Genomic DNA, 27,603 nt, shown 5'->3' on the forward strand with positions numbered 1-27,603 from the left:
CTTAATAGCTTAACCCCCATATTTTCAGATGGAGGCCTCAGAAGACCCATTATGTCCACAGGTCAATCTCGAGCACTGATGTGTACTATAGAAAGCCCTTCAGTTTCTGGAGGAGCTCCGTGTTCACCAGCAACAAATCCAAGTTGTGTAGGAACTCCTGTAACCAATCGCCTAATTCAACTGGTATCGGCTGCTAATCAGACACCAGAAATTCTAAAGGTCGACAGACCTCGGGCAAAACGACGCTTCCCTGGACCTGCAGGAATTCTTCCACAACAGGTACGACGACTGACACCATTTTAAGTTGGTTCTCAATTCTCTCATTTTTAATAGCTAGTCAGTGCGAATTGAAACTCTTCTGTTGTAACTGAACTGTTCTGTTCCATGAATAAGATGAAAACAAGAAAACCTCTAAGGAAAGCCTGTTTTTTCTTTTTTCCTCCAGCTAATATTTCTTGATCTTGTGTTGCTTAATCAGGTTCAGGCTGGTACAGTACTAAATTCAGTCTCAAGTTTAGTTGTGGAAGTAATGTAATATTTCAAATTCTTTTTGAATGATCAGTGTATTAAAGAAAAGGTTCAAATTAGAATGTTATAAATACAGAAGATGAATATTTCAAAAGACAGTAATAGTTTCAAAGTGAGAAAAGTCCCAGTTTCCTGAAGACATGCTCTCAAGAATTCTGATGGAGGTTGGAGAAGGCATATCAGAACTCTTGACCACAATTAAGCTCTTATAAACTGGAGGAATGCCAAAGTAGATTGCCACTTAAACATGCAGTATAAATGCTCAAACAAGACAAATGTGGACTGGATGCCCTGATAGAAAAGATGGGTAAATTTCTTAAAAACTATAACATGTTGTCTTCTATTATTTTTTAACAGAATAGGGATGATATAGCCCTTTAGTTGTGGGGTTTGCCAGACCATTTCAGTGCACTGCGAATCACATACAGATGAGATCAGGTTAGAGCAGCAAATTTCCTGAAGGAAGTTGGTGAATTTGTTTTTTTTTACAATTCCGTAAATGTATATTCACTGTTGCTATTGAGTCCTGATGAAGGGTCCCTGCCCGAAACATCGACTAATACACTTTTCCTGGACTGATTTCCTCCAGCCTTTTGTACGTGTTGTGGTGAACTGAAATTAATGTTCATTTCATCTTTCAGTGAGTTTAAATTCTCTAGTTGTAAGGATTTGAACGTGTCTGAATATTTAATCATCCTCTAATCTGTTAATCTATAAATTTAACCATTGTGCTACTGTATGATAATAGTTTCATTTGCAAAAGCAATTTATTATCCATGAATTTTCAGTTCTGCTTGTCTGCAGATCTTTTACAGAGCATGTCAACAGCATCAATGGTAGGAGTGATTAAAAGACAGAATTTTGTTGGTTTGGTGTTTGGATTTGTTTAAAATTTCATTTTCTTAAAAACAAGTAAATGCATATAGTAACTGTAAATTTGGGGGAAATAATGGATTGTATTAATATATTAAAATGAAGTTCAAGAAGCCATATATGGTATTGGGGAAAGTGGCAGCATCTTCATGAGAGCGGTATAACAGAAAACGGATGACTGCTTAAATGAATGCAAGAAGTTTTAAAATAAGATGGATGTATATTTGAACAAAAGGGACGGGCAGGAGAATGTTGACAGTAATTTTGCAATATCTTGGACATCATAATGCGATGCAACAAGAATAAAAAGTGCAAAGCCTCCCATCAGGATTATTACTATGTGGAAAATCCTGATGGTGCATGCCGAGATTTCAAGTAATGCTTTGCAGATTGCTTTAGAGAGGTAGAATGATTGTAATTTCATGATTTGTAAAGGCTTTATTTTGACAGCACTTGAAAAACAATTTGGAAATGTCATTGATGTTTGCTTTATTTTCTAAAGCAATTAATGAACAAAATTAAATATTCATAGAGCTATATCCCAAGGACTGCTAAAGTGCACCTATTATAAAATGAATAGCCAGCTGGTGGCGCAGCGACCAAGGTTCCTGAGTTCGAATCCAGTCGAACTTTTCATCCGTGCCCAGTTGAGTGTCGAACCAGCAACTCGGCCTCATAAAAAGTACTAATGGTGTCGAGGTCTTCATTGATGACGATGGATGAACCTTAACCTTATAAAATGAGTACAACATCTTCTAATGTGAGGAAATGTCTTAAATTTCCTCTGATAAATGTGTGAACATAATTTGTTGGAATAAATAGACATGAATTCAAAGAGTAAACTTTAACATGCTAAACCAGCATTTGCAGAGCTCAGCAGCTTGTATGGTACTTGTGTTTTGTAAATTGCATATTGATGTTCTAACTCTAAATGTTTACTGCCAATCCTGCTTGTCTTCCAGCATTATGGTAAAAACCTGGATGAAGTCTTGATTTCAGTCCCACAGACACCAATACATTGTGCAGTGCCTAAACTATGCCCTCAGGTAAATTAGCAGATTTTCTATAAAGAAAAGTTGGATCTTAACATGTACAAATTAGTCCTGAATTTTGAGCTCTTTGGGAATGTGGAAAACTAGAATAGGATTATCCAAATCTTTCACTTAGGACAAGTTAAAGTTTTATGATGCAAGGGCTCCCAACCTTTTTTATGCCATGGACCAATACCATTAAGCACAGAGCTCAGTGGACTCCAGGTTGGGAACCCCTGAATGACTTCTACTTGATGAAAGGCAAGTTTACCTTCTAATTGCGCAATCAAGTTAATATACTATCGCTGTTAGATGGAAAAAAATCACAAATTATTGACTGTTGACTAACTGACAGAGTCCATGATCTTAATGAATGGCAGTGAACACTCAAAGGACTATGCAATTTGCCCTGCTTTTTATGTTCTTAAAAGTCAGTACTAAAATTTTCACTATTTTCATTTCAATTAATGACATAAATTACAACAAAATCCCCAGATTTGCAAAACATCCCAAAGTAGAACAAGGAATGTAGTAAGCAAGTAGATTTGTTATTTACATTTCTTGAAGGATTGAACCTAGTTTGTTGTGGAGAATTAAAAAATAGTTGGTTAACAAAGGGGGAGTGTAAACTAAAGGGAACAAAAAGAAAAGGTATAGCAGTGCTACAGGTATCTTTAGAGATTGTCCATAACATTACTAGAGTTAATGTACAAAACAAGGCAAGTTTATATTAAGGTGTTACTCTGATATTATTTGGAGTACTGATCATAGTCATGGTGACTGAGTTTCAAAAAACATGTTCCAGTAGAACATATAATGGGGTGCAAAAGTGAAGATCAAGAGATTCTTGTTATTGAAATTCTTATTTAAATTCTATAAAAGATTAAGAGTGTTATAATTATTTTGCTATTTTAGCTACTATAGTGAAGAGCTCAATAGTAGGCAGACACAAAATTAGAAATTCATAAATATGAAGTTGGTCCTCAGATAAAATCTCTAAATAAAATTAAAAGTTATGTAAGAACTCCTAATTAACATAATAAATGAAAGTCATGAAAAAATTGGAGAAAAATTTGAAAGATGTGATGAGGAAGTGGCTGTTGAGTCAAGATTTATCTGTCAATAAGAAGGGAAAAACTGAAAGGCATCCCATAATGTCTTAGGCACAATGAATTATTTCTAAAATGTAGTCACTTTGAGCACATACTAAAGGGAATATGTGGACACTCAATTTCTCTTCTTCCCCCACCCCACTTCCATCAGGCAGAAGATCTTAAAGCCTGAAAGCACATTACTACCAGGATCAAGAACAGCTTCCATCCCCACAGACCTCATACAATAAGATGGACTCTTGACCTTGCAATCTGTCTCATTGTGGTCTTGCACCTTATTGTCTGTCTGCACTGTACTTTCTTTGTAACTGTAACAATCAGTATTCTGATCTTGTGATTCCTGTAATCTTTTATTGCTTTTCCCTTCCCTTGAACAGATACATTACAGGTGAATTGATATTCAGGAGATTTCAAAATGAACTTGAGCTATCAAGAAAGCTGGTTACCATGTGCACGCTGTGATATAAATCAAGTTCCATCAATGTCTTATCACCTCAGAGCACACCTTGGTAGATTTTGTATATTGATATTTTTTTTTGGCAATATTAGGCTGTCACTTTTGAAGCATTCTGCTTATAGAGCTTGCATTGGTATAAGCAAGCTATAATGGCAAATAGTTTAAAACATCAAATGGCCAATCAAACTAGAAATGGCTGCAGCTAAATGTTCTGCAATAAGCAGTTTCAGTACTTGGCTAGTTCAAGCAAATACCTGCAAATTGCTTGGGCGAATCTCATGTCATTGGCACTAAAAGTTGTTGACCATAGCATGATTCACACAGATTCAATGAACTGAGAGCACTCAAAGCTGCAGTATGTGGAAGTTTGCCTTTCTCTTTCTTGCTGAAAATTATTCACAGGAAAGAGTTGCCTGCTCTACTGGCAATAATTTGATTGTATTTTTTTAAGGAAGTGTCAGTTTCACTGAGTGACTGTATTCATTATTGATTTATTTTCCTTCATCTCTTTTTCTTAACTACGTCCTTCCCTTAAGGTATATATCCTACAGGCTCAGGAACTATGATTTTTTTTCCTGTAATGTGAAAAATTGATGATTAAGCAAGGGAGTACAGAGAGCACAAGTAGGGATTGGAATAATGTGATTCTTCTGGAATATAGATTAATAACACTGAAGACAGAAAATGATGTTTACTGTTGTATAATTTTTTTTACAATTGGCATTTAAGGAAGATCTAAGTTCTCAACATTCCATTGAAGATGACTTTGGGAGAGGCCCATGGGCTGCCATGAAAGAAGAATTAAGATTGGATGAAGGAAACACTAACTGTTTCCTTCGAAACTATAGCATTGTCATGGTTCTGCGAAAGGTAGGTTTTACAGTAGTAGTAACAATGATGTACTTTACTGATCCTAATACACAAGTACAGTTTAATTGCAACCCAAGGATAAAGAATGCTCACCACAACATCTTAGAGTAGAGGGAAGGGAGTCGATGGAAAGGAGGGAAAACACTGTGCTGTAGTTGCAGGAAAACTAAAGTTAGGGGTTGAAATTATTGCATAGAAGTATGCTTTATCTATATTTGGAGAGAAGTGTGATGCTAATGAAAAATTGAAAGTTGCCAAAAGAAAAGCTGATAACATTAGAATAACCTTGCTTTAATTAGTAATTATTATGGTTCGTTCCTTTTTAAGATGCAATTTTAAAAAATGGTTTATAAGCAAATAGACAAAACATCATGGCTACATTGACCTATGAGAGATGAGTCAGTGCTTTTAATGTAATCTTTGTAGCTGAAGGCTATCAGAGAGATGAGGTCAGAGGGACGGTGGAATGGGAAGATCACAAACAAAGCACCCCTAATCCCAACAGCCATGCATCTTTGAGCAGGGCTTTGCACCCAAAAGGTGTGGGGGGAGATTCAGTCTGAGCTGCTGCTGCCCCTCAATGACCACCAGCTGGAGCATTAGGTTTATGTATCAACCAGCTAGCCACAACTATCAAACAGCTGACTAAATTAAAGCCAAAAACCTAGCTGGGCCTTTGCCAGATTAGTTAAAATGAGCTTCAGCATCAGAAATAAAAGTTCATATAAGCTGTCATGTTATTCATTTAGTATAGGTAACCAAATTTCTATCGTGGGAATTCCTTCTCAACTTGCACATTATTTCAAGTTCAAAGTACATTTATTATCAAAGCATGTGTGCATTATACAATCCTGAGATTCATTTTCCCACAGAAAGCCATGAAACAAAGAAAACCATTGTACCTGTTCAATGAAAAACATAAAACACTCGTGCGCAAAAAAAATCGCGCAAACAGCAAAAAAAAAAGCAAAAAAAAATACAGAATATAAAATACAAAATCAAGAGTCCAGTCATACATTTCAGTTCAATCTAGCGCTGTGTCGTTCATTATCTGCAGGCTGCCTCAATCAAAAATAGCCAAAATAGCAACAAAATAAAGAGGCCAGAAGTCAGAAACACATTATAGTGTGAACTACAGAATCCAATTCAGAAGCTCGTCAATTAAACCTTGCCCAAGACCCAGGACCCCAGCACAATCCTTCAGCAGCGTCGAGTGAGAGGGAGGGAGAGACAATTTCAACGCCGGGACCTTCCTCCAGGACCAGTGAGAGAGAGGGAGACCCATCACACGCAGACTTCTTCCTCTAGTAACAGTGAGTGAGAGGCTAGTAGACGGCGCTGAACACCCGCTCACCTTTCATGCTCACCTCGATGATTTCAATCTTCCTAGATGCTTCAATCAGTGAGAAATGGAGTCGATCTTGAGCTTGCGCCCTGTCTCCAGGCTTCTTAACCTCTAGGCTGCACATTTTGCTCAAAACCTCACCGAACACCCTCGGAGACAGCAAAGCGTCAGATCGTTCAATTGGTCCAAAAACACACCATCAAAATGTAAATCACAGGTTCCGATAGTAGCAGAACCACATTTGAAAACAAAACAAAATGTAAAAGAAGTAATTTCGTGAACCATCTGGAGGATGTTGAGTTGTTCACTGGTGCTATCTTCTTCCAGATAAGATTTTATTATGCAGGTTTAGCCTTAAAGCTGCATAATAAAAAGCAGATTATCTGTTACTTGTCTTTTTGTTTGCATATTGTGTACTGTACTTGCGTTATATACTGCTTTGACACTGAAAAGTACTTCATTTGCTGTAAAGTAGTTCAGAGTGTGTTTTAATCAAACGACATGATCTAACGCATTTCTAAAATAGTTTTAAGTGAATCATAACTGTTTCTATAGGCGGCCTTAAAACAGCTCCCTAAAGGCAAGGTTCCTAACATGGCTGTGCTTGTAAAGTCATTGACACGAACAAACACGGATGCCAGTGCCGTTTTTAAAGATCCATCAGGTAGGGTTATCCTTCTGATGTTTCATTTTGGATTTAAATAATTGAAACTGCGAAGACAACTTGACTTGGTACAGAGGTATCACTTTGGGATCTGTCCAGATCCTTAAAAAATCTAAGTCTTCCAAAAGCAAATGTTTATTCCGAAAGTTATGGCATTACTGTAGCCTATATAGATTTTGCTCCCCGTTATTCCACTTCCTCTTGATCACTTGGTATAGGTGATCCTACACAGGCTAAGTACTCACTCCTATACTTGTCATGTTGGCACCGTGTGTTAAGATAATTGATAATTATTATTTTGTTGATAAAGCTTCCTTTGGTTTTTGTTCAGACTCTCCAAATCAGATTTATTATCACAGAATTTGTTACTTATTTTAACTGCTTTAGTCTGACTAGTCTTTCTTTTAAATTTAATGTTGCCTAAAAAGAACAAGGAATTATTGGGTGACCTTGGGGAAGTCTGGTATTATTCTTACTGATCCATCTTTTAAAAGGGCAACAGTTTAATTCGTTTTTGAATTGGTCACTGTAAACAAGATTTGAATAATGTCTTTCCCTGTTAAGGGGAAAAAAAACTTGACAGTTTGTCCCAAAATGTTGCTCACCCTCTTTGTTTCCCTTTTCCATTTCCTGTCTCATCGGAATGTGTTAGTTTTTGGCTACTTTTATTTTTCATACTCTCTCAAACTCTTTGTCTTTGCTGAACGTGGTGAAAATATTGACAAACAAGATCTCATAGGCATATACCTTTTTCTCATCTTCACTATGCCTTGCCAAAGTAGTAGTAAATAATTTGTGAAGGATATGCACATTATGGAACTGTAGTGAGCATCATACTCGTACTACAAACATACGATTTCCAGTGGGAAGCATGGAGTAAAAATTGCTTGTTACAATTCTTTACAGCAGTTGTAACATACTTGCCTTTCCCACAGTAAATGGGTACTGTTCTGTGGGTAATGTAGACAGTCAAAACTTGCACTTTCTGAAACTAAATGGGTAGCTATTAATGAACTCAGAGCCATCAGGGAACTTGAAAATAATCCTTTCTAAATCACAAAACAGGTCAATCTAATTCTGACAGTTGCTCCTTGTCTAAAACTTTGGGATTATTCTTATCTACCTATGTTGCCATCTTTAGGAATCTTGGATTTGTACACCAAGCTCTCTCTGTTTCTTAATACTACGGACCCTCCTCTCATTGTATAGGCCTACCTAGCTCTCGATCTGGATTGTCTTGCACTTGTCAAGATTAAATTCCATTTACCATTGCTCTATGGATCTTACCAATTGATTAATAATTTTTTCTAGCCTACATATTTCCTCATTATCACTAACACGATCAGATTTCATTTCAACTGCTAATCATACTTACTGTATGAATGTTCAGATCAGTAATGTACATAACAAACAGCAAGGATCCCAGGGCTGAACCCTATGATATACCACTGGTCACGGACTTTCACCATTACCCTCTGTTTCCTATTAAAAGCCCATTTTGGGTCCAATTTGCCCACTTGCCAATGATTCTGTGGACTCTAACCTTTGGAGCTTGTTTGCAATGTAGGACCTCATCAAAGACCTTACTGGTCCAAGTGGACTACATCAACTGTACGATCCTCATTAATATGCAGTGGATTCTGGTTAATTAGGCTGACAGCTAATCGGGGTAGCCATTTATTTGGGTCAACTCTTAAAGAACAAAAAATAATCGAAAAAATAGCTGCGATTCTCTTCATTTATTTGGGACACAATGCTGCTTAATTGGGACAGGAGACAGTTGCCGAACAGTTTCTATCTAGCGTTAGTCGTTTTCACTTGAATGACCGTTAGACATTGCATTGTACTTAGAGTGAACAGTTTTTAAATGGCGTCAGTTGCGTGTGTTTGGGTTCAAAAAGCAGTGATTTTTGTCACGGATAGTTCACAAGAAATAAGCAGTAAGACAACTCAGAACTGTTTTGCTCATTGTGGTTGCAAGCATTCAGATGCCAGAAATGGCTGGGAATGAAAATGAAACTATTTCTCTACTTCCAAGTTAAGAACTACAAAGAGTTTGAAGGTATGGACAATCATCCTGAATGTTACAATGAAAATGAAGATTTGGAAGATGTAATCATTGAAAACATTGTTTGAAGGCAGTCCGCCCTCTGCACTAGGTGTCTGTGCTGATTGTTCATTTACAGTCAATCAAAAGAACAATGAATACACTAAATGAATTCCTCTGTCGATAACTATTAGGAACTAATACAGTTTCATAGTACTGTAGTAGTGTTGGTAGTGTTTTCATTTGTTCTGTGTTTAATTTAAATATATAATTTGTTACTCAGTTAAATGGTAGTTTTCCTTTTAATATCTTTTTAAATATTTCCGTGAAACCTCAGCTAATGGGGCAGCAGCTTAATTGGGCCAAATTGTACTGGTTCCAAAGTGTCCCAATTAACTGGAATCCACTATTTTGAACCTAGAATATTGAATAGTACAGGCCCTACCGCCTATGATGTTGTGCTGACCTCTTAACCTACTCCAAGATTAATCTAACCCTTCCGTCCCACAGAGCCCTCTAGTTTCCTTTCATTCATGGACCTGTTTAAGAGTCTCTTAAATATACGTAATATATCTGTCTCTTCCACCACCTCTGGTAGTGTGTTCTATGCACCCACCACTCTCTGTATATTTTTTTTAAAAATTACCTCCGACATGTCCATACTTTCTTCTAGTCATCCACTCATGTTTGCCATTGCCACCCTGAGAAAATAATGATCTTGTACACCTTATTCAAGTCAACTCTCATTCTCTTTCACACTAAAGAGAAAAGCCTTAGCTTGCTCAACCTTTCTTCATAAGGCATGTGCTCAAGTCCAGACACTATCTCCTCTCTAAACCTCCACATCCTTCCTTTAATGAAGTGACCAGAACTGAACACAATACTCCAAGTGTGGTCTGACCAGAGTTTTATAGAACTGGAACATTATCCCGCAGCTCTTGAACTCAATCCCCTGACTAATAAAGGCTAACACATCATACACCACCTTAACCACCTTGTCACCCTGCATGGAAACTTTGAGGAATCTGTGGATGCAGACCCCAAGATCCCTCTGTTCCTCCACACTGCTAAGATTCCTGTCCTTAACCTTATATTCTGCCTTCAAGTTTGACCTTCCAAGATGTATCATTTCAGTTTTTGAGATTGGACTCCATCTGCCACTTCACAGCCCAATTTTGCATCCTGTCAATGTACCATTGTAACCTACGACAACCTTCTACACCTCCCACAACACCACCAACCTTTCTGTCATCTGCAAACTTACTGCCACCCCTGCATTTCCTTATCTAAGTCATTATCTAATCACAGAGCAGTGGTCCCAGTACACTTCCCTGTGGAACACTTGCTAGTTAAGTACATCCAAGCAGAATAAGCTCCATCTACAGTCACCCTATGTCTTCTGTGGGCAAGCTAATTCTAAATCCACAGAGCCAAGTTTCCCTGGATCTCATGCCTCCTGACTTTCTGAATCAGCCTACCATGGGGAACCTTGTTGAACACCTTAGTAAAATCCACATACACCGCATCCACTGCTCTACCTTCGTCAATTTACCTCAAAAGTCAATCAGACTCTTGGAGCGTGACATGCTCCTCACAAAGCTGTGCTATCACTAATCAGATTTTGCTTCTCCAATTGTGCATAAATTCTTTCTCTAAGAATCCTCTCCAGTAGTTTGCCCACCACTGATGTAAGACTCATTGGTCTATAATACCCAGGATTATCCCTATTACCTTTGAACAAAGGAATAACATTTGCCTTTCTCCAAGCTGCTTGTACTACTCCTTGTGAGGAGACAGAGATCATTGCCAACGGCATAGCCGTCTCTTCCTTCACTTGCTGTAGTAATATGGAGTATATCCTGAATGGCCCTGGGGACTTAGCTATCCTAATGCTTTTCAAAAGTTCCAACACTACCTCTTTCATAATCTTGACACAGCCCTGTTCTTTGTTGACCTTGTATTCATCAAGGTCCCTCTCAGTGGTGAATAATGAAGCAAAGTATTCATTAAGGGCCTCCCCTACCTCTTCCAACTCCAGGTACGTTTCCTTTTTTTATTCCCAATTGGTCCTACACTCACTCTAGTTATCCTCCTATTTTTCATGTGTGTGTAGTACACCTTAGGTTTTCCCTAATACTACTTGCCAAGGCCTTCTCAAATCCCCTCCTAGCTCTCCTAAGTCCCTTCTTAAGCTCCTTCATGGCTACCTTATAAGTCTCGAAACCTGTCTGATGTATGCTTCCTTCTTCCTCTTGGCTACATGCTCCACCTATTGTCAACCATGGTTCTGTCACCCTACCTCAATGGGACAAACCTATCCGGAACCCTATGCAACTGTTCCCTAAACAACCTCGATGTTTCCGTTGTACACTTCCCTTGGAACATCTGTTCCCAAATTAAGCTCCCATTTCTGACCTAATAACAGCTCAGTTTAAGTTCTGACCTAATAGCTGCATAATTGGCCCTCCCTCAATTAAATACTTTCCCATTTTGTCTGCTCCTAACTTTGTCCGATGTTATAGAAACATAGAAAACCTACAGCACAATACAGGCCCTTCAGCCCACAAAGCTGTGCCGAACATGTCCTTACCTGAGAAATTATCTAGGGTTACCCATAGCACCCTATTTTTCTGAGCTCCATATACCTGTCCAGGAGTGTCCTAAAAGACCCTATCGTATCCGCCTCCACCACCATCACTGGCAGCCCATTCCATGCACTCAACACTCTCTACATTTAAAAAAAAACAACAACAACTTAGCCCTGACATCTCCTCTGTACCTACTTCCAAGCATCTTAAAACTGTGCCCTCTCGTGCTAGCCATTTCAGCCCTGGGAAAAAGCCTCTGACTATCCACACGATCAATGCCACTCATTATCTTGTACACCTATGCTAAAGATCAGAGAGTTGTGGTCACTGTCTCTGAAATGCTCACCCACAGAGTTAGCTATCACCTGACCAGGTTAATTTCCTCATACTATATCCAGTATGGCCTTGACTCTAGTCGGTTTGTCCAGATATTGTGCCAGGAAACCTTTCTGGGCACACCTAACAAATTCTGCTGTATTTAAACTTGCACTAATAAGGTACCAATTGATATTAGGGGAAGTTGAAGTCACCTTTGACAACAACCCTATTATTTTGACACCTTTCCAAAATCTGTCTACTAATTTGTTCCTTGATGTTCCTGTTGGGATTTTGGCAGGGGAGGGGGTGCGTGGAGGATCCCTCCACAGCGTCCTCCCTTTCTGCATCTGTGATACTATCCCTGATTAGCAATGTCACTTCTCCCACCTCTTTTACCTCCCTCTCTCCCTATCTCTTTTGAAATGTCTAAATGCTGGAACTTCCAGTAGCCATTCATGCCTTTGTGACAGCTAAGCTTCTGTAATGGCCACAACACTGTAGTCCCATGTACATGCTTCAAGGAACGATGCCTCAGACAGGTGGCATCCATCATTAAGGATCTCCATCACCAAGGACCTGCCCTCTTCACACTGTTACCGTCAGGAAGGAGGCACACTCAGCGATTCCCCTCTGTCATCTGATTCCTAACTGGACATTGAACCCATGAACACTACCTCATTACTTTAGTTTTTTTTTTGCATTATTTATTTTAACTTAAGTATTTAATAGACGTATTCTGATACAAACTCTAAGTTCGTCACCCTTGTTCCGGATACTATTTGCATTAAAAGTAAACACATTTCAGCACATTCAACTGACTGCATTTATGCCCTATCCACTGCTTACCCTTCCTCACAGTCTCACTACACATTGCATCTACCTTTACACCAACTGCCCCATCATCTGATCTTTCACTCTGGTTCCCATCCCCCTGCCAACCTAGGTTTAATCCTCCCCAACAGTTCTAGCAAACCTCTCCACAAGGACATTGGTCGCTCTTATATTCAAATATAACATGTCCCTTTTGTACAGGTTACACCTTCCTCAGATCCCAATGATCCACAAATCTGAAATACTGCCCCCCTACCCCAATTCTTCAGCCACACTTTCATCTGACATATCAAACTATTCTTACCCTCAATGGTGTGGGGCACAGGCAGCAATCATGAGATTACTACTCTTGAGGTCCTGCTTTTTAGCTTCAATTCTAACTCCCTATATTCGCTCTTCTGAACCTTATCCCTTTTCCTAGCTCTGATGTTCGTACCAATACGTACACAACTTCTGTGCTCTCCTATCTCTTTAAGAATCCTGTGGGCTTAATCTGTGATGCCCCTGACCCTGACACCTAGGAGGCAACATACCATTCAGGAGTCCCTTTCACATCTACTGTGTGTTCCCCTAACTATTGAATCCTATATCGCCACCACTCTCCTCCTCTTCCTCCACTCCCCTTCCCTTCTGAGCCACAGAGCCAGGCTCAGTGGCAGAGACCTGATCGCAGCAACTTTCCCCTGATAGGTTGTGCTACAACTCCCAACAGTTTCCAAAGTGGTATGTATACTTGTTACCTCTGGAAAAAATTAGTGTAATTGCTCAGATGGGATTTTCCCTTGATGAAACCATGCTGGCTATTTTTGATTAGTACCTGTCTTGCTTCAGCTTCTCCTCTTCTCCACCCCTGACCCCGATTACTTCCCTACCCAGCCTGACTTACCTTTGTTATCATTGGGTAAAGGTACCCCATTTGCTGTCTTCACCTGTGACCGAGGATTAAAAATCACTTTAATTGACCGAGCAATCTCCTAACTTGTCTCCTAAAGCAGCCTGGGCTACAGCTTACTTATCAACCTTTCACCCACCAAGGCATGCATGTTCCAGAATCTCCTTGAATTCTCAAGTTGCAATGTTTTTGGTGAATATACATGAAAAATATTTCTTTATGGCCTCAATCAAATCCTCTGGCTCCAAATGAAATGTCAAAAAAAAGCTTCAGATGTTGGAAGTCTAAACTAGAAAACAGAAAATGTTGGAAAAACCCAGTAGATCGGGCAGCTTCAATGGAGAGAGAAACAGTTACAACTCCACACAACTGACTGTTTCTCTTTACTCAGATACTGCCCAACCTGCTGAATCTTTCCAGCAATTCCTACTTTTCATTCACGACAGTAATCTGTGCATTCTCATGAAAATGGTATCTCTGCCATGGTGTCAAAATTATCACCTGTGATCAGAGCATATTTATGTCTTGTGTATGTTCTTCAGTCTTTCCAAAATGTATGTGAAACCGTATGTGAATTGTTAATCTGTTTTGTCTGACAGATAAAATCGAACAGGTAAGATTGGTTGCAATCACTGCAATTAACATGGTTCTATCTATCAGTTAGTTATCTTTATCTGCTTAAAATGTCTCTTTGGTAACCTTAAGTCTTTCTAATCTCTTATCTAAAAGCACTTGTGGTTTGCTTAATTGCAACATTTGGCAACTCAGATGGATCCAATATTTATCATTGTTCTGTTTGCTTAGTAAGTTAAGATCTTGGTATCTGACATTTGTCACTGTCTGAAGGCCTACAAACTCTAATTTTTTTTAAAAGTTACTTCTCTCCCTTTGAAACCAATTAAAGTTTTATTAAAAGGGGTGTTTCATCTGAGAGGCTCACATTATGTAATTTGCCAATTTTTCCTTGATTAAAAGCATTAATGTCAAGTTTTCTAATGTTTAATAATTACAGCCTGTATTTTTATAAAGCTCTGCGGTTATCATTTTGATCCTAATACAGTGTACTCCCGTGTGTTGCAGAGGGGTTGTTGTTGTTAAAAAGCCATCGGCATCATAATGTCCTTTTCAAAATAGGATATACAATTTGCCAGTATTCAAAATTCAGCATTAGGATAACCACTCAACACTCGAAACCAATTTGATCTCCATTCAATTTCTTAGAAGCTAGATTGTTATAGTTGTATTAAATTAATTATCTTTGAAATTCCTTGAGTGATGCTTGGGATGCTATCTTTTTCTTCTGTACCCTTCATTCATAAATGTATTTCCCCCTATAGACATCCCTGTCTTTAATGGGGCTATTTAAAAGAATGCTTGCTTTCTACAATAAGCAATATTTAGAAAGCTTCTGTGCAAATGAAGCATTGTTAATAGTATACTTGCAATATGTTAGTGCTGGAATTTGATTCGCTTGAAGCTTAATTCTTTATTACTGTTGTACAGGTGAGATGCAAGGTACCATTCACAGACAACTTCTGATTGATCAACCAAATGATTTAAAAGTTGGAACAGTGCTCCTCTTGAAGCAGGTTGTTAGCTTGATACTTAAACATTGGAGTTTTTTTTGGTTATTAACTTTACTTCATGTAATGTCAATTGAATGTGGTTGGCTTTTGTGTAGAGGGTAATAGCGTACACACCCAAGTAAAATTTTCACTTTTGTATGCTTTCGGCAGTCAACGGTAATATTTAATGTTACATCTGTGGCAGGTGTAATTCTTAAAATGTTTTATGATTTTTTTAAGCATTTTGCGAATTTGATGACATGTCTATCAAAAGATTATAAGTCTTGCTAGGTTATTTTCAATCTGTAATCCAAAAATAATCGTGAAGTTGCCCTTTTCCAACAGTATTTTATTTCTATCTGTAGGTTGGTGTATTTTCTCCATCAGTTCGAAATCATTATTTGAATATAACACCAAGTAATGTGATTAAGGTATATCCACAAGGTTCTACTGTATGCATACATAGCCAAATCGCCCAGAGTTCCCAGGTAAGAATGGCATATGTAAAAGGTGTCATACTGCTCCTAAAACTGGTTCTGCATTGATAGGAGTACTAAGTAGGCAAATTCTTTCTTATCTCTCAAACTTCTCTTAGGAAACTCCTTCCCCTTTGTATCTTCCCTTCATCTAAAAGCTCTCCTTTCCTTTTCTGTCCAGCTTTAGTCATGTCCAGTACTTTGACCCAGCAATTAAGAAGTCAATAAGTCAGAAATGTACGCTATTGTCTTGCCTGCTCCCATTTGTGTTAAGTTCTCTGTAGAGGCAAACTCTGCAATTGTTCACTCTACGAGTTAGTGATTATACAAACAGCAAAGGCTTCCAAGATGACAATTTAAAACAAATTTACATACAATTATTTGTGTACATATTGAAATGAACACATTATAAAATGACAGAACCAATTATCTTTTTAGAAATAAAGTAAATTTGATGGAAGTAGAGTTTTTTAAATGCCTTTTTAAATCAATTAAAACATCTGAAACTATCCTGCTTTAGCATTTCATACTTGCTCTCTTGAATCACCTCTGCGTATTTTAGAAACCAATGAGTAACGTACATGCACAGTGGGATTGTTTATCTTGGCTAACATCTGAATTTATTTTATACTTCCATTGAGTGCATTTCAATAAACAGAACTATAAAAGTTTCATCACAGTATGAGTCTATTCAGTCTATGATCATGTGCTGCTATTACCTCTTCAAAGCCATTTTATCAAACTTCCTTGACTTTAATGATGTTTCGACCCTTTCTTTTCAATTATATCTAATTAAAATGTCTGGCAAAGCAAATCCATTTCCTCATGAGCTTTTGCAGTGAAGCAGTTCCTCCAGCTTTTCTTTCATTTTTCTACTTTTAATCATCAGTCTGTGACATTTACTAATTCAACAACCAAGAGAAATAACCTATTAATTATTCTCTCACTCAGTTTTGAATACTTCATCTTGGCCTTCATTTCGGCCTTCATTTCAAGTTTTCAGCTGCCTTTTTCAAAAACTCCCTTCTAGAAAGTGCCATAGGGCTATTAAATCAAAGCAACCAACTTAATCAAAGAGACCTCCCACTCCTGACCTTATCCTTTCTTCCCCCTCTAATTTGGCAGAAGATACAGAAGCCTGAAAGCACATTCCACCAGGCTCAAGGATGGCTTCTATCCCACTGTTCAGATCATTGAATGGTTCGCATTTTGAGATGGATTCTTGACCTTGCACTTTACCTCACTATGACCTTGCACCTTATTGCAACCTGCACCACACTTTCTCTGTAGCAGTTGCACTTTATTCTGCATTCTATTATTGTTTTATCTTGTACTACCTTAGTGCACTGTTATTATGATTTGATCTGTATGAACAGTATACAAGACAATTTTTTTCACTGTACCTCAGTACATGTGACAAGAATAAACTAATTTGCCAAGGTAGTCCCAAGCCTATTGAGCTCTGGCAGTGATTTTCTAGCTACACTTTGCTACTAAACTCCCCCATGAGCTGCAGCAGAAGCTTGTCAACATTTTCTAACGTTCTGGAAAATCTGCTCTTAGTTGCCTTGTTAGATGAGGTACAGGATCAATAATCCCATTCCTTTTAAGTGTGATTGAAAGTCTACAAGTAAGAAAAGGAAGAATCAGACAGTTGAAATTATCTTAAATTATTTGTTTTTTAATGTTTCAATTAGCTTAAAAATGTTAAGTTTTATGTAATTTTTTACTGGTTATTAGGAGGTATGAAACTTTGAAAATCTTTGATTGCGGTGCTCGAGGGCAAAGCTGAGGCATTGCCATCTGTAAAATTTTCCAAAGATAGATTTATTGCATGAATGACAAAAAGCTAGAAGGTGGGTCCAGCAATTATTTGAGAAGCAAGCAGCATTTTGCCTTTCATCGCAAAGGGATGGAGCCTAAAATTGGGAGGTTTTGTTGCAATTGTATAGAATGTTGGTGAGGTTCGCCTGGAATACTGAATGCAGTTTTAGTCCTTTTTGTTTTAAGGCATAAGAAGTACAAAGAAGGATAAACTCTTCTTGGACTTCCAGCCGGGTACAGATATGAATTTAGCCAACGTTTTGCTGACAAACAATGACATCAAAGATGATGCTTGGGTATGTCTAGACTGGTGGTATTTATGCCCTGTCGCCCATCCCCCCGGTTGGTTAGTCCTCATCTGGTCAGGTTTTTGTTCTCCCCCCTTGTTTATAATCGAATTCCAGTTCTTAGAGCGAGACTTTCATCTTTGTTAAAATTATTTTCCTTTAGTTTTATTTCATTGGCTTCTATCACCAGACTGTCCCAAAAGCCATTGGAGCAGCATAGTTTTGTGCTGTCGAAGTCAATCCTATGACCATTGTGAATGCAATGTTCTGCTGCTGCCAAGTTCTCTGGTAACCCAAACGGATACTACACCTGTGCTCCTTGATGCAGGTTTGCACCGTGCATCCCATCTGCCCGATATACGCTGCTCCGCATTCACAGGGAATCCTGTAAGCGCCAGCCATCCTGACTCCCTGGTTGTCTTTGACCCGCATTGGCTATGACTTGGAGCTTCCTTGCAGGTTTGTGGATGGTATTAATCTGGTATTTCTTCAGGATCCTGGCTATCCTTCCAGAAACTGTGGAAATATAGGGAAGACAGGCAGTAGTGATGGGTTCCTCCTCATTGTTTCCTTCACCTTGTAGCCATTCTGTGGAAACTTCGTGCGTAATCGTTTTAATTCCTTGTGGAAACTGTCCAGGTCCAACATAGTTTTTGCATAGTTAATCAAAGTAGAAAGAGCTGCTCTATGTTGGGAGGCGTGATAGCGGCTGTTATTGATGAGGTTTAAGTCCGTGTGAGTGGGTTTCCAAGAGACATCACGTCTGAGGCTACTGTCTGGTTTCCATCGTATTAGAATATCCAGGAATGGGAGGCAACCATTCTTCTCCATCTCCGTCGTAAATTGAATGTTTGGATGTATGCTGTTCAGATGGTCGTGGAACTGTTGGAGTGTCTGGAGTCCATGACAAAGGTGTCATCAGTGTATCTGTAGAAGCATTTAGGGCATAATGCGATGAGCTCAGCAACCTCCCGTCAAGTTGCTCCATGTAGAAATTAGCAATAGCCAATGACAAAGACGATCCCATGGCCACTCTGTCCATTTGTCCATAGTTGTTCCCCTTAGAGGAAGTACATTGATGCAAGGGTGTGTTTAAGATTAATGGTAACCTTATCAAACCTTTTTCGCAGGAGGACTAAGCTATCTTTAATGGGAACATGTAAGCAGGAACATCACATTGAAACACAAAGAGGTTTATCATCAGTGGGACAGATTCTCCAACTTACTACCCCGCTAAGCATTTAACAATCATGCTGTCTCCCTTTCGTTTGGGCTGTGAGCATCACATAATGAAGCCGACCAACTTTGTAAAAACGATCACGGTCATCCAGCTGACCCTGGAGGACATAATAGTCAGTTTTGACGTGGTGTCCCGGTTCACGAGAGTTCTCATGAAGGATAGCTTGGTCCTCCATTGGTCATGGTTTGATAACTACAATGAATAAATGGGCAAAGTGGCCATGGTGATGCCCTTGTCGCCAGCTATTGCTAATATCTGCATGGAGGACTTGAGAGGGCCTTGGGGTTCATGGACTTTGCGTCCCAAGTGCTGCTTCAAATGTCGATGACACCTTCGTAGTGTGGCCTCATAAACTCCAGGCACTCCAACAGTTCCACAATCATCTGAATAGCATGCATTCAAACATTCAATTTACGATGGCGATGGAAAGGAATGGTTGCTTCCTGTTCCTGGACATTCCAATAGAACAGAAACCAACACTCTCAGACTTGCATCTCAACAATACCAGCCACTATCATGCCCTTCAATGTAGAGCAGTTCTTTCAACTTTGATTAACTGTATGAGAACTATTTTAGACTTAGACTTAGAACTATTTTAGAGTCTCCATGAGAAAATAAGACGACTCCGCATGATGTTCCTACAGAATGGCTACAAAGTGAAGGAAATCAATCAAGCTCTTAAAAAGGCCAACAAAAAAACCAGGAAACCTAACAATGAGGTGGAACCCCTCACTACAGCCTGGTTTCCCTATATTTCCACGGTTTATGGAAGGATCGCCAGGATCCTGGAGAAAAACCAGTTTAATACCATTCACTAACCTGTAAGGAAGCTCAAATCACAACTTGTGCGGGTCAAAGATGACCTGGGACTCAGATGGTCGATGTTTACAGGATTCCCTGTGAACGCAGAGCAGTGTTTATTGGCCAGATGGGACGCACAGTGATAACCAGCGTCAAGGAGTATCCGTTTGGGTTACCTGGAGAAGTCGGCAGCAGCAGAACATTGCATTCGCAGTGGCCATAGGATTGACTTCGGCACAAAGCTACAATGCAGCGTCAGTGGCTTTTGGGACAGGCTGGTGAAGGAGGCCATTAAAATGAAACGAGAAGAAAAGAACTTTTAACAAAGACAAAGGTCTCACTCTAAGTAAGAACTGGAATTTGTAAACAAGGTGCGAGAGCAGATGAGGACTAACCAATCAGGAGAGATGGATGATGGGTATAGATACCACCAGAATAGACATGCCTGATGAAGATGGCAGAGTTTAACACTGAAGCATCGGTTAAAATCAATACCTGTATCCAGCTGGAGGCACGAGAAGAGTTTATTCGTCATATAAGCCAGGAAAGCACTAAATCCTTTTCAAGTACAAAGAAGATTCACAAGCTAATTCTTTCATTAAGAGAGTTATCCTACCATGAGGTGCTAACAATTTTGGGTTTGTATTCCTTGCAGTTTAGAAGAATGAGGGTGATATTGTTCAAGCTTAGAAAATTCCAAGGGGGCTTGGTTGAGTAGATGGTGGGATGTATTCACTAGTGGGAGAGTCGAACAAGGGGACGTAATGACGAAGGGCCAATCATTTAAAATTAAGATATCTGGCAATTAATTCTCACATAGTCTGGCAAATCTCTGGAAGTCTCTGCCCCAATGGATAATAGAAACTGGATCATTAGAAGTGTTTAACATGGAGTTGGATAAATATTTGATAGCTCAAGGAATAGAGGCTTATGGAGGAAATGCACAGAAAAGGAGCTGAGGCCAGCTTAGATTTGCCATGATATTAAATGCAGACATCCCACCTCTCCCAGAAGTTCCGGGAGTCTCCCGCATATTGATAGTGGCTCCCTAACGTCCGGAAATTATAGACAATATCCCAGAAATCGATTTTTTTTGAGAAGGAGAGGGAGAGCAAGCATCCTGATTGGTCTCTCTTCGTGCTAAGAGTGGTCCCCAACCACCAGGCCGCGAGGAAACAATATGATTTGGCGATATGAGTCAGCTGCACCTTTCCTCATTCCCTGTCATGCCCACTGGTGAACTTGAATGCACGCGAGGTCATTACCCATGCGTTATCCATGTCAGCGCGAGAAGAAGATCAACTCCTCGAGCTTGCAAATGACAGCGGGCTGAAAAGTATGTTTGACATAACATCTCTGCTGGCATTCTGGATCAAAGTCAAGGCTGAATATCCTGAGATAGCCACGGAAGCACTGAAAACATTGCTTCCATTTCCAACATATCTCTGCAAAGAACAGGAATTCTGCAGATGCTGGAAATTCAAGCAACACACATCAAAGTGAATGCAGCAGGCCAGGCAGCATCTCTAGGAAGAGGTACAGTCAACGTTTCAGGCCGAGACCCTTTGTCAGGACTAACTGAAGGAAGAGTTAGTAAGAGATTTGAAAGTGGGAGGGGAAGGGGGAGATCCAAAATGATAGGAGAAGACAGGAGGGGGAGGGATGGAGCCAAAAGCTGGACAGGTGATTGACAAAGGGGATATGAGAGGATCATGGGACAAGAGGTCCGGGGAGAAAGACAAGGCGGGGGGAACCCAGAGGATGGGCAAGGGGTATAGTCAGAGGGACAGAGGGAGAAAAAGCAGAGTGAGAGACAGAATGTGTGCGCAGGGAGGAAGACAAGGGGGGTGGGGGGGAATCCCAGAGGATGGGCAAGGGGTATAGTCAGAGGGACAGGGGGAGAAAAAGGAGAGTGAGAGAAAGAATGTGTGCCCAGGGAGAAAGACAAGGGGGGGGGCCAGAGGATGGGCCTCCAACCCGATGGCATGAACATTGACTTTTCTAACTTCCGCTAATGCCCCACCTCCCCCTCGTACACCATCTGTTACTTATTTTTATACACACATTCTTTTTCTCACTCTCCTTTTTCTCCCTCTGTCCCTCTGACTATACCCCTTGCCCATCCTCTGGGTTTCCCCCCCAACCCCCTTGTCTTTCTCCCTGGGCCTCCTGTCCCATGATCCTCTCATATCCCTTTTGCCAATCACCTGTCCAGCTCTTGGCTCCATCCCTCCCCCTCCTGTCTTCTCCTATCATTTTGGATCTCCCCCTCCCCCTCTCAAATCTCTTACTAACTCTTCCTTCAGTTAGTCCTGACGAAGGGTCTCGGCCTGAAACATCGACTGTACCTCTTCCTAGAGATGCTGCCTGGCCTGCTGCGTTCACCAGCAACTTTGATATCTCTGCAAAGCAGGGTTTTCTGCAATGAATGCAACGAGAACTAAATTGCGGAATAGATTGGACATAAGGAACCCCCTTCGAGTATCGCTGTCTCCCATCACCCCTTGATGGCACCGTCTTGTTGCAAGAAAACAAGCCCAGGGCTCCCACTGATTCAGCAATATTGGTGTGTTGCAATGATTTTGTATGTTCATACGAGGAAAATATGCGCTGTGTGTTTAATATCCAAACGTTACTTAAAATGTTATGCTATTGATTTATAATTGACTTATCACTATATTCATGCGAGGAAAATATGCACTGTGTGTTTAATATTAAATTCGTTAGATAATCCCTTTTAGAAATGAAGTTGAGTGTATTAGCTACTTATAAGTGACTTATAGTTGACTCATCACCTATATTCTGGTCGTGATTAACACCCCTAACCCGCGCCCCCCCCCCCACAGTCGGCCAGTCCGCGGTGCAAAAAAGTAGACCTGCTAAGTAGACCTATCAGTTTTCTCTGTGGGCAGGCTTTACAGTCAACCTCAAAAATAATGACAGTGTTGCTCGCTGCACTGTTTGCAACAGTGACTTTTCTATTGCCCATGGTGGGTTAAAATGTAAAAGACATGTTGAGGTGAGTTTAACAGGTGGCATTCGTTTATTAGCATAGCTAACATTATTTAAGCTAGCTGACTAGCTGCCCAGGAGCTACGCTATTGATGTCCACGTGATGAGACCTAACTCCCTGTAGACTTGCTTAAAGTTGTAATAGAATAAACATGATAATATGATATAATATTAATGTTACATTTTCTGCGTATACCCAACTTGGTTTACAGATTAGACAAAATCACTAAACAAAGTATTACATACACCCTTGGAGGTCGACCGGTGGGGGGGGTGGGTGCTACCTCCCTGAAATGAGTTTTTGCAGGGTGGGATATCTGTTAAATGGTCGAATAGGCTTGAAAGGTCTAATGACCTAGTTCTGCTATTTTCTTGTGTTCATCCAAGTTATTTTTTTCCAGAACAACTTTGGGCTTCAATCCACTGTTGACTTATTAGAATCAAAATGTAGTGATTCTGTCACCACAGACAAAATTTCCTGCTCCGCCACTATATCTTCCAGTACAAGAAATGAAGGCTCAGAGATACCTGAATGGAAAAGCACGCCGTTACAGGGACAATGTGATGAAGAATGGGAAGCAGGTAGATCAGATATTCAAAAAAAAATTGTTCAAGCTAATTCAATATTTAAGTCATTTGCATTTGGGGAACAAAAATTTAATGTAAGTTCAGGATGAATTTTTAAGCTGTGTATTGTCCTACATATATCTTAACTAAGTGGAAACTCCATGCTGAGCATCCTAAAATCCAATTGATATCTTAATAACTTGCATTTATGAAAGATCTTTTCTGTAATATTTTACATTTGGTTAGTCTTTTGAGATAAATTGAATAAGGAAAGTTACTAATGTAAACATCTGGAACATGGGAGGAGACATCTGAAGTTCTTTACTGCTGAATTACATTTGATGTCTATTCCTGAACCTATTTTTCTTAAGAACAAACCAGTTAATTTGCACAAAGAGGAACAGATTTGGGAGGTGGAAGCACAAATACAATGTAACATATTTTCTGGTTAATCAATTTTAAAATCCCATGTAATTTATTTTTATTTTTTCAGCTTCTGAATGCCTTCAGGGAAATTTGAAACCATTCTTTAATTGTTTAGGATGGCAACCCCTGTAGACGTTACGTGCTAAGCATTACATCCCTACTCTTTCTTTTATGGGTTTTAATTAATGGAGAAACTCATTTCCTGCTGTCAGTAACAAATAGATCTGGTGTGGTTCTCTGTTTGAAATGACATCTAGTATAGCAAACTTAAGAAAAATAACTAAGGAAGTTAGATGGTGGTTGGGTGGATGAAGTTCAAAGTAGAGAAATGTGAAGTAGTGTAATTGAGAAAAATATAGGGAATATTTGTATGTTTTGAGATATTTATAGATGCAAATATATTTAAGTATATCAGTTGTTGAAGTGCAAATATAAATATATCTTTTGGGTATTTGGGGTTTAGTAGCCATTGTATAAAAGGGGAAAATTTGTGTATGTGGGGTATTGATCAGGCAACATTACAAGAAATTGATGAATTCTGGAGGCAAGAAGCTGAAAGAAATAATCATTTCAGTGGAATATTTTAGAATGATGCTGAAGTAAAATGTTTTCATTTTGAAGAAGAGGTAAAATTGGATCTAAATTTACAGAAACAAAGTAGAGATCTACTTCAGTTTTAAAATTAGAGAAAATTTTGATAAGGTTAGCAATTGAATGTGTTTATTGGGTAACTTATCTATACCATTGGAATATACGTTGAACTTTATCCATGCAAAAGATTAGTTTCAAGAAAAAGTCTAAGGGATAAAATGGTACACTTGTGTATTGTGATCTCAATCTAGCAATCTAAAATTTTTATTGGAGCTTTGAAATTTGCAACTCCATCAAGTTCTGTGCAGATTAGTCTTTATAATATTATAAAGTATGCAAATAACAGCTCAATCACTCCCAAGTTTTTCCACCTTTGAATATCTTCGCATCCTGATGAAATCTTTTATCCTCGTGTGAGCTAATTTTTTTTTATTTTAATTTCTGTCCTTTTTCCCTGCAATTCAGTGGACTTAAAATTGAGTGCATGTGATCCAGCGCATGTTTTATCATCATCTATTGGGCCTGAAAAAATACCATTAAGTTTTACTCAATCTCATATTCCTCTCCCAAAATTGCCAAATAATCTAGAATTAGAGAGTAAATACAGTTCCTGTCTTATTTTCCATACTGTCAGTTCTCTACCTGGTATGTTCTCTCCACTTTACATATTGTCCATCATCAATTCTTCACTACTTTGTGGCCATGCCTCCAGAAATCCGTGCATTTGCATATTCCTCTTTAAAACCTCAAAATTCACATCATAGAACAACCTTTTGGTTATTGCTTCTAGGATTTTACCAAGCCTCATTGAGGATGCTTTGCCTTAGTAATGGTAAAGAAATGTGAGTTGACATCTAAAGTTGCAATTAGGATTGTGACTTGTTTGATTGGAGTGTTGTTATGTGTATTTGTATCTGTATCAATGGTTCAAACTATGGATGCCATGGGAGAAAGAAACATCAACAAATCAAAAACATAAGATTCTGCAGATGCTGGAAATTCTGACAAACACGTTAAAAAATGCTGGAGGAACTCAGCAGGTCAGGCAGCATCGGTGGAAAGGAATAAACTGTCTAGGTTTCAGGCCAAGACTCTTCTTCAGGACTGGAAAAGAAGAGGGGAAAATGCCAGAATAAGAAGGTGGAGGAAGAGGAAGGTGTACAAACCAGAAGGTGGATAGGTGAGGCCAGGTGGGTGGAGGAGAGGGGAATGAAGTGAAAAGCTGAGAAGTAATAGGTGGAAAAACAGAAGCAGGAGGCATCTGATAGGAGAGGAAAGTGGGCCATCTGAGAAAGGGACGGAAGGTGGACACCATGGGGAGGTGACAGGCAAGTGAAGTGAAGAGAAGAGGTAAGGGGGAGCCAGAGAAGTTGGAGAAATCAATGTTCATGCCATCAGGTTAGAGGCTACACAGACAGAACATGAGGTGTTGCTCCTTCAACTTGAGAGTGGCCTCATCGTGGCAGTAGAGGAGAACATGGGCCAACATCTCAGAATGTGAGTGGGGATTGGAATTAAAACAGTTGGCACCAGGAAATCCTGCTTATTGTAGATGGAGCGAAGGTGCTCAACAAAGCGTTACCCCAATCTATATCAAGTCTCACTCATGTGGAGAAGGCTGCATCAGGAGCGCCATATACAGTAGACAACCCCAACAGATTTGCAGGTGAAGTGTTGCTTCACCTGGAAGGGCTATTTGAAGATGAGGGAGAAGGTGGGTGGTCCAGTATGCCACTTCTGCTTGCAGGAATAAGTACCAGGAGAGAGATTAGTTGGGGAGGGTTGACTGGGCAAGGGAATCACGGAGAGTGATTCCTGTGGCGGGGGTGGGGTGCGCGGAGTGGTAAAGATGGGTTCAGTAGCAGGATCCTATTGACAGTGTTCAACTAGTTTTTCCTCATGTTGATTAAGAATAAATATTACTCAGACAAAATTAAATTTAGAGGTTACTAATTGAGAAATTTACAAAAGCCATGCGACATTAAATACTTGCATTAATGTGCCAAATAGTTGTTTGCTTTGTCAAAAATGCCTTTGATTAATCTAATGTTCTTTGTAAATCAACTGCAGAAATTAAAGGATAATAAATTTCAATATTTCCTGTGAGTGGGAGATTTAAACTCTAAATTACCATACTTGCCCAGTTACCTACAACTTAATTTTTGCTTTTTCTTTGCAGATGATCTTGACTTCCTGATGGCTGAACTGCCAGAGGAATACTTCACTGCCCTTTGAACTTCCTGTTAAGTGTCGGATTTAATCCTGGAAAGATGCTTACTTATCTCTTACTAAACTGTTAATTGTGAGTTAAAATATCGACTGAGTTTTGGATGATCATAAAATCATCAGGATTTGCTTCTGACAGGACTTGAAATTATGGTTATTAAGGCATTCCCCCTCCTAAATGCGAACCTGCCTCTACAGAGCCATTTTCAGATGTACCAAAGCAGTCTTTGTACGTTACTGTAAAAATATTCTTGGTCTATTTTAAATGAACTGAAATGTTAATTTACTGGTAATTGTTAATGTTTTGATGTTTTTCATTAAATCTTGCTGTATATTGCTGATTTTTGGAAATTACTGAAATATGAACTTTGTATTATTGTTAACTTGTCGAAGAATGGAGACTTCATAAGCTTGTATCAAGAGAAAGTTCTGAATCACAGAAGAAAATTGATCTTGCAAAACAGTTAAGTACCTCTCCCTGCAGTCTCCCATTTCTAGAATGTTCAGTGTCCATGAGGAATATTCCAATATACTCATTTCATTTTGCTTTCATTCACCTTGAGACCCTTTTGCTTTGGCAGACAGAAGCTTTTCTAATTGAAGCATTCTTTGCAAATTTCTATTGAAGACATTTTCATTCCTCTGTGCATAGGTTGCTCTGTGCATATAAGATCATCTAGCGATAATCAGAACTTTAAACTTTAATTTACGTTAGTTTCTGCAATCTACTTGTGATATTCAAATTGTTTCCAGATCATGAAAACACATTGGGTAATTTGTGTTAAGGAGCTTTGCACAAGTGCAGAAGTATTTATAATGCTTTACAAACCAATTTTAAAGGCAACAGCACTGGCTAGTGGTCAAAGTGTGCATTATTCCAGCTTCCAGCATTTTTGCCTTTCAACATCAATGCTGAACCCAGGGTCATTCTTGTTTTTTAAACACAAGAGGTTCTTACGATGCAGAAAATTCAGAGCAGCAGACCTAATGCTGGAGAAACTAAGTATTTTATGTGTGTCACTGTTTGTTTTT

General features: G+C 39.2%; 1 protein-coding gene across 1 annotated transcript; it reads left to right on the forward strand.

The window, feature by feature from the left end:
* The first annotated feature begins 217 nt into the window (after positions 1-217).
* hrob (homologous recombination factor with OB-fold) lies at positions 218-26,912 on the forward strand. The gene is made up of 8 exons (XM_063036956.1): positions 218-279; positions 2,364-2,447; positions 4,762-4,871; positions 6,772-6,880; positions 15,060-15,145; positions 15,487-15,609; positions 23,163-23,343; positions 26,525-26,912. The coding sequence occupies exons 2-8, from the start codon at positions 2,438-2,440 to the stop codon at positions 26,578-26,580; spliced, it is 675 nt and encodes a 224-aa protein (XP_062893026.1). The 5' UTR covers positions 218-279; positions 2,364-2,437; the 3' UTR covers positions 26,581-26,912.
* The last annotated feature ends 691 nt before the right edge of the window (positions 26,913-27,603 follow it).

This window comes from Mobula hypostoma, chromosome X1 (assembly GCF_963921235.1).
Source record: "Mobula hypostoma chromosome X1, sMobHyp1.1, whole genome shotgun sequence".
NCBI lineage: Eukaryota > Metazoa > Chordata > Chondrichthyes > Myliobatiformes > Myliobatidae > Mobula > Mobula hypostoma.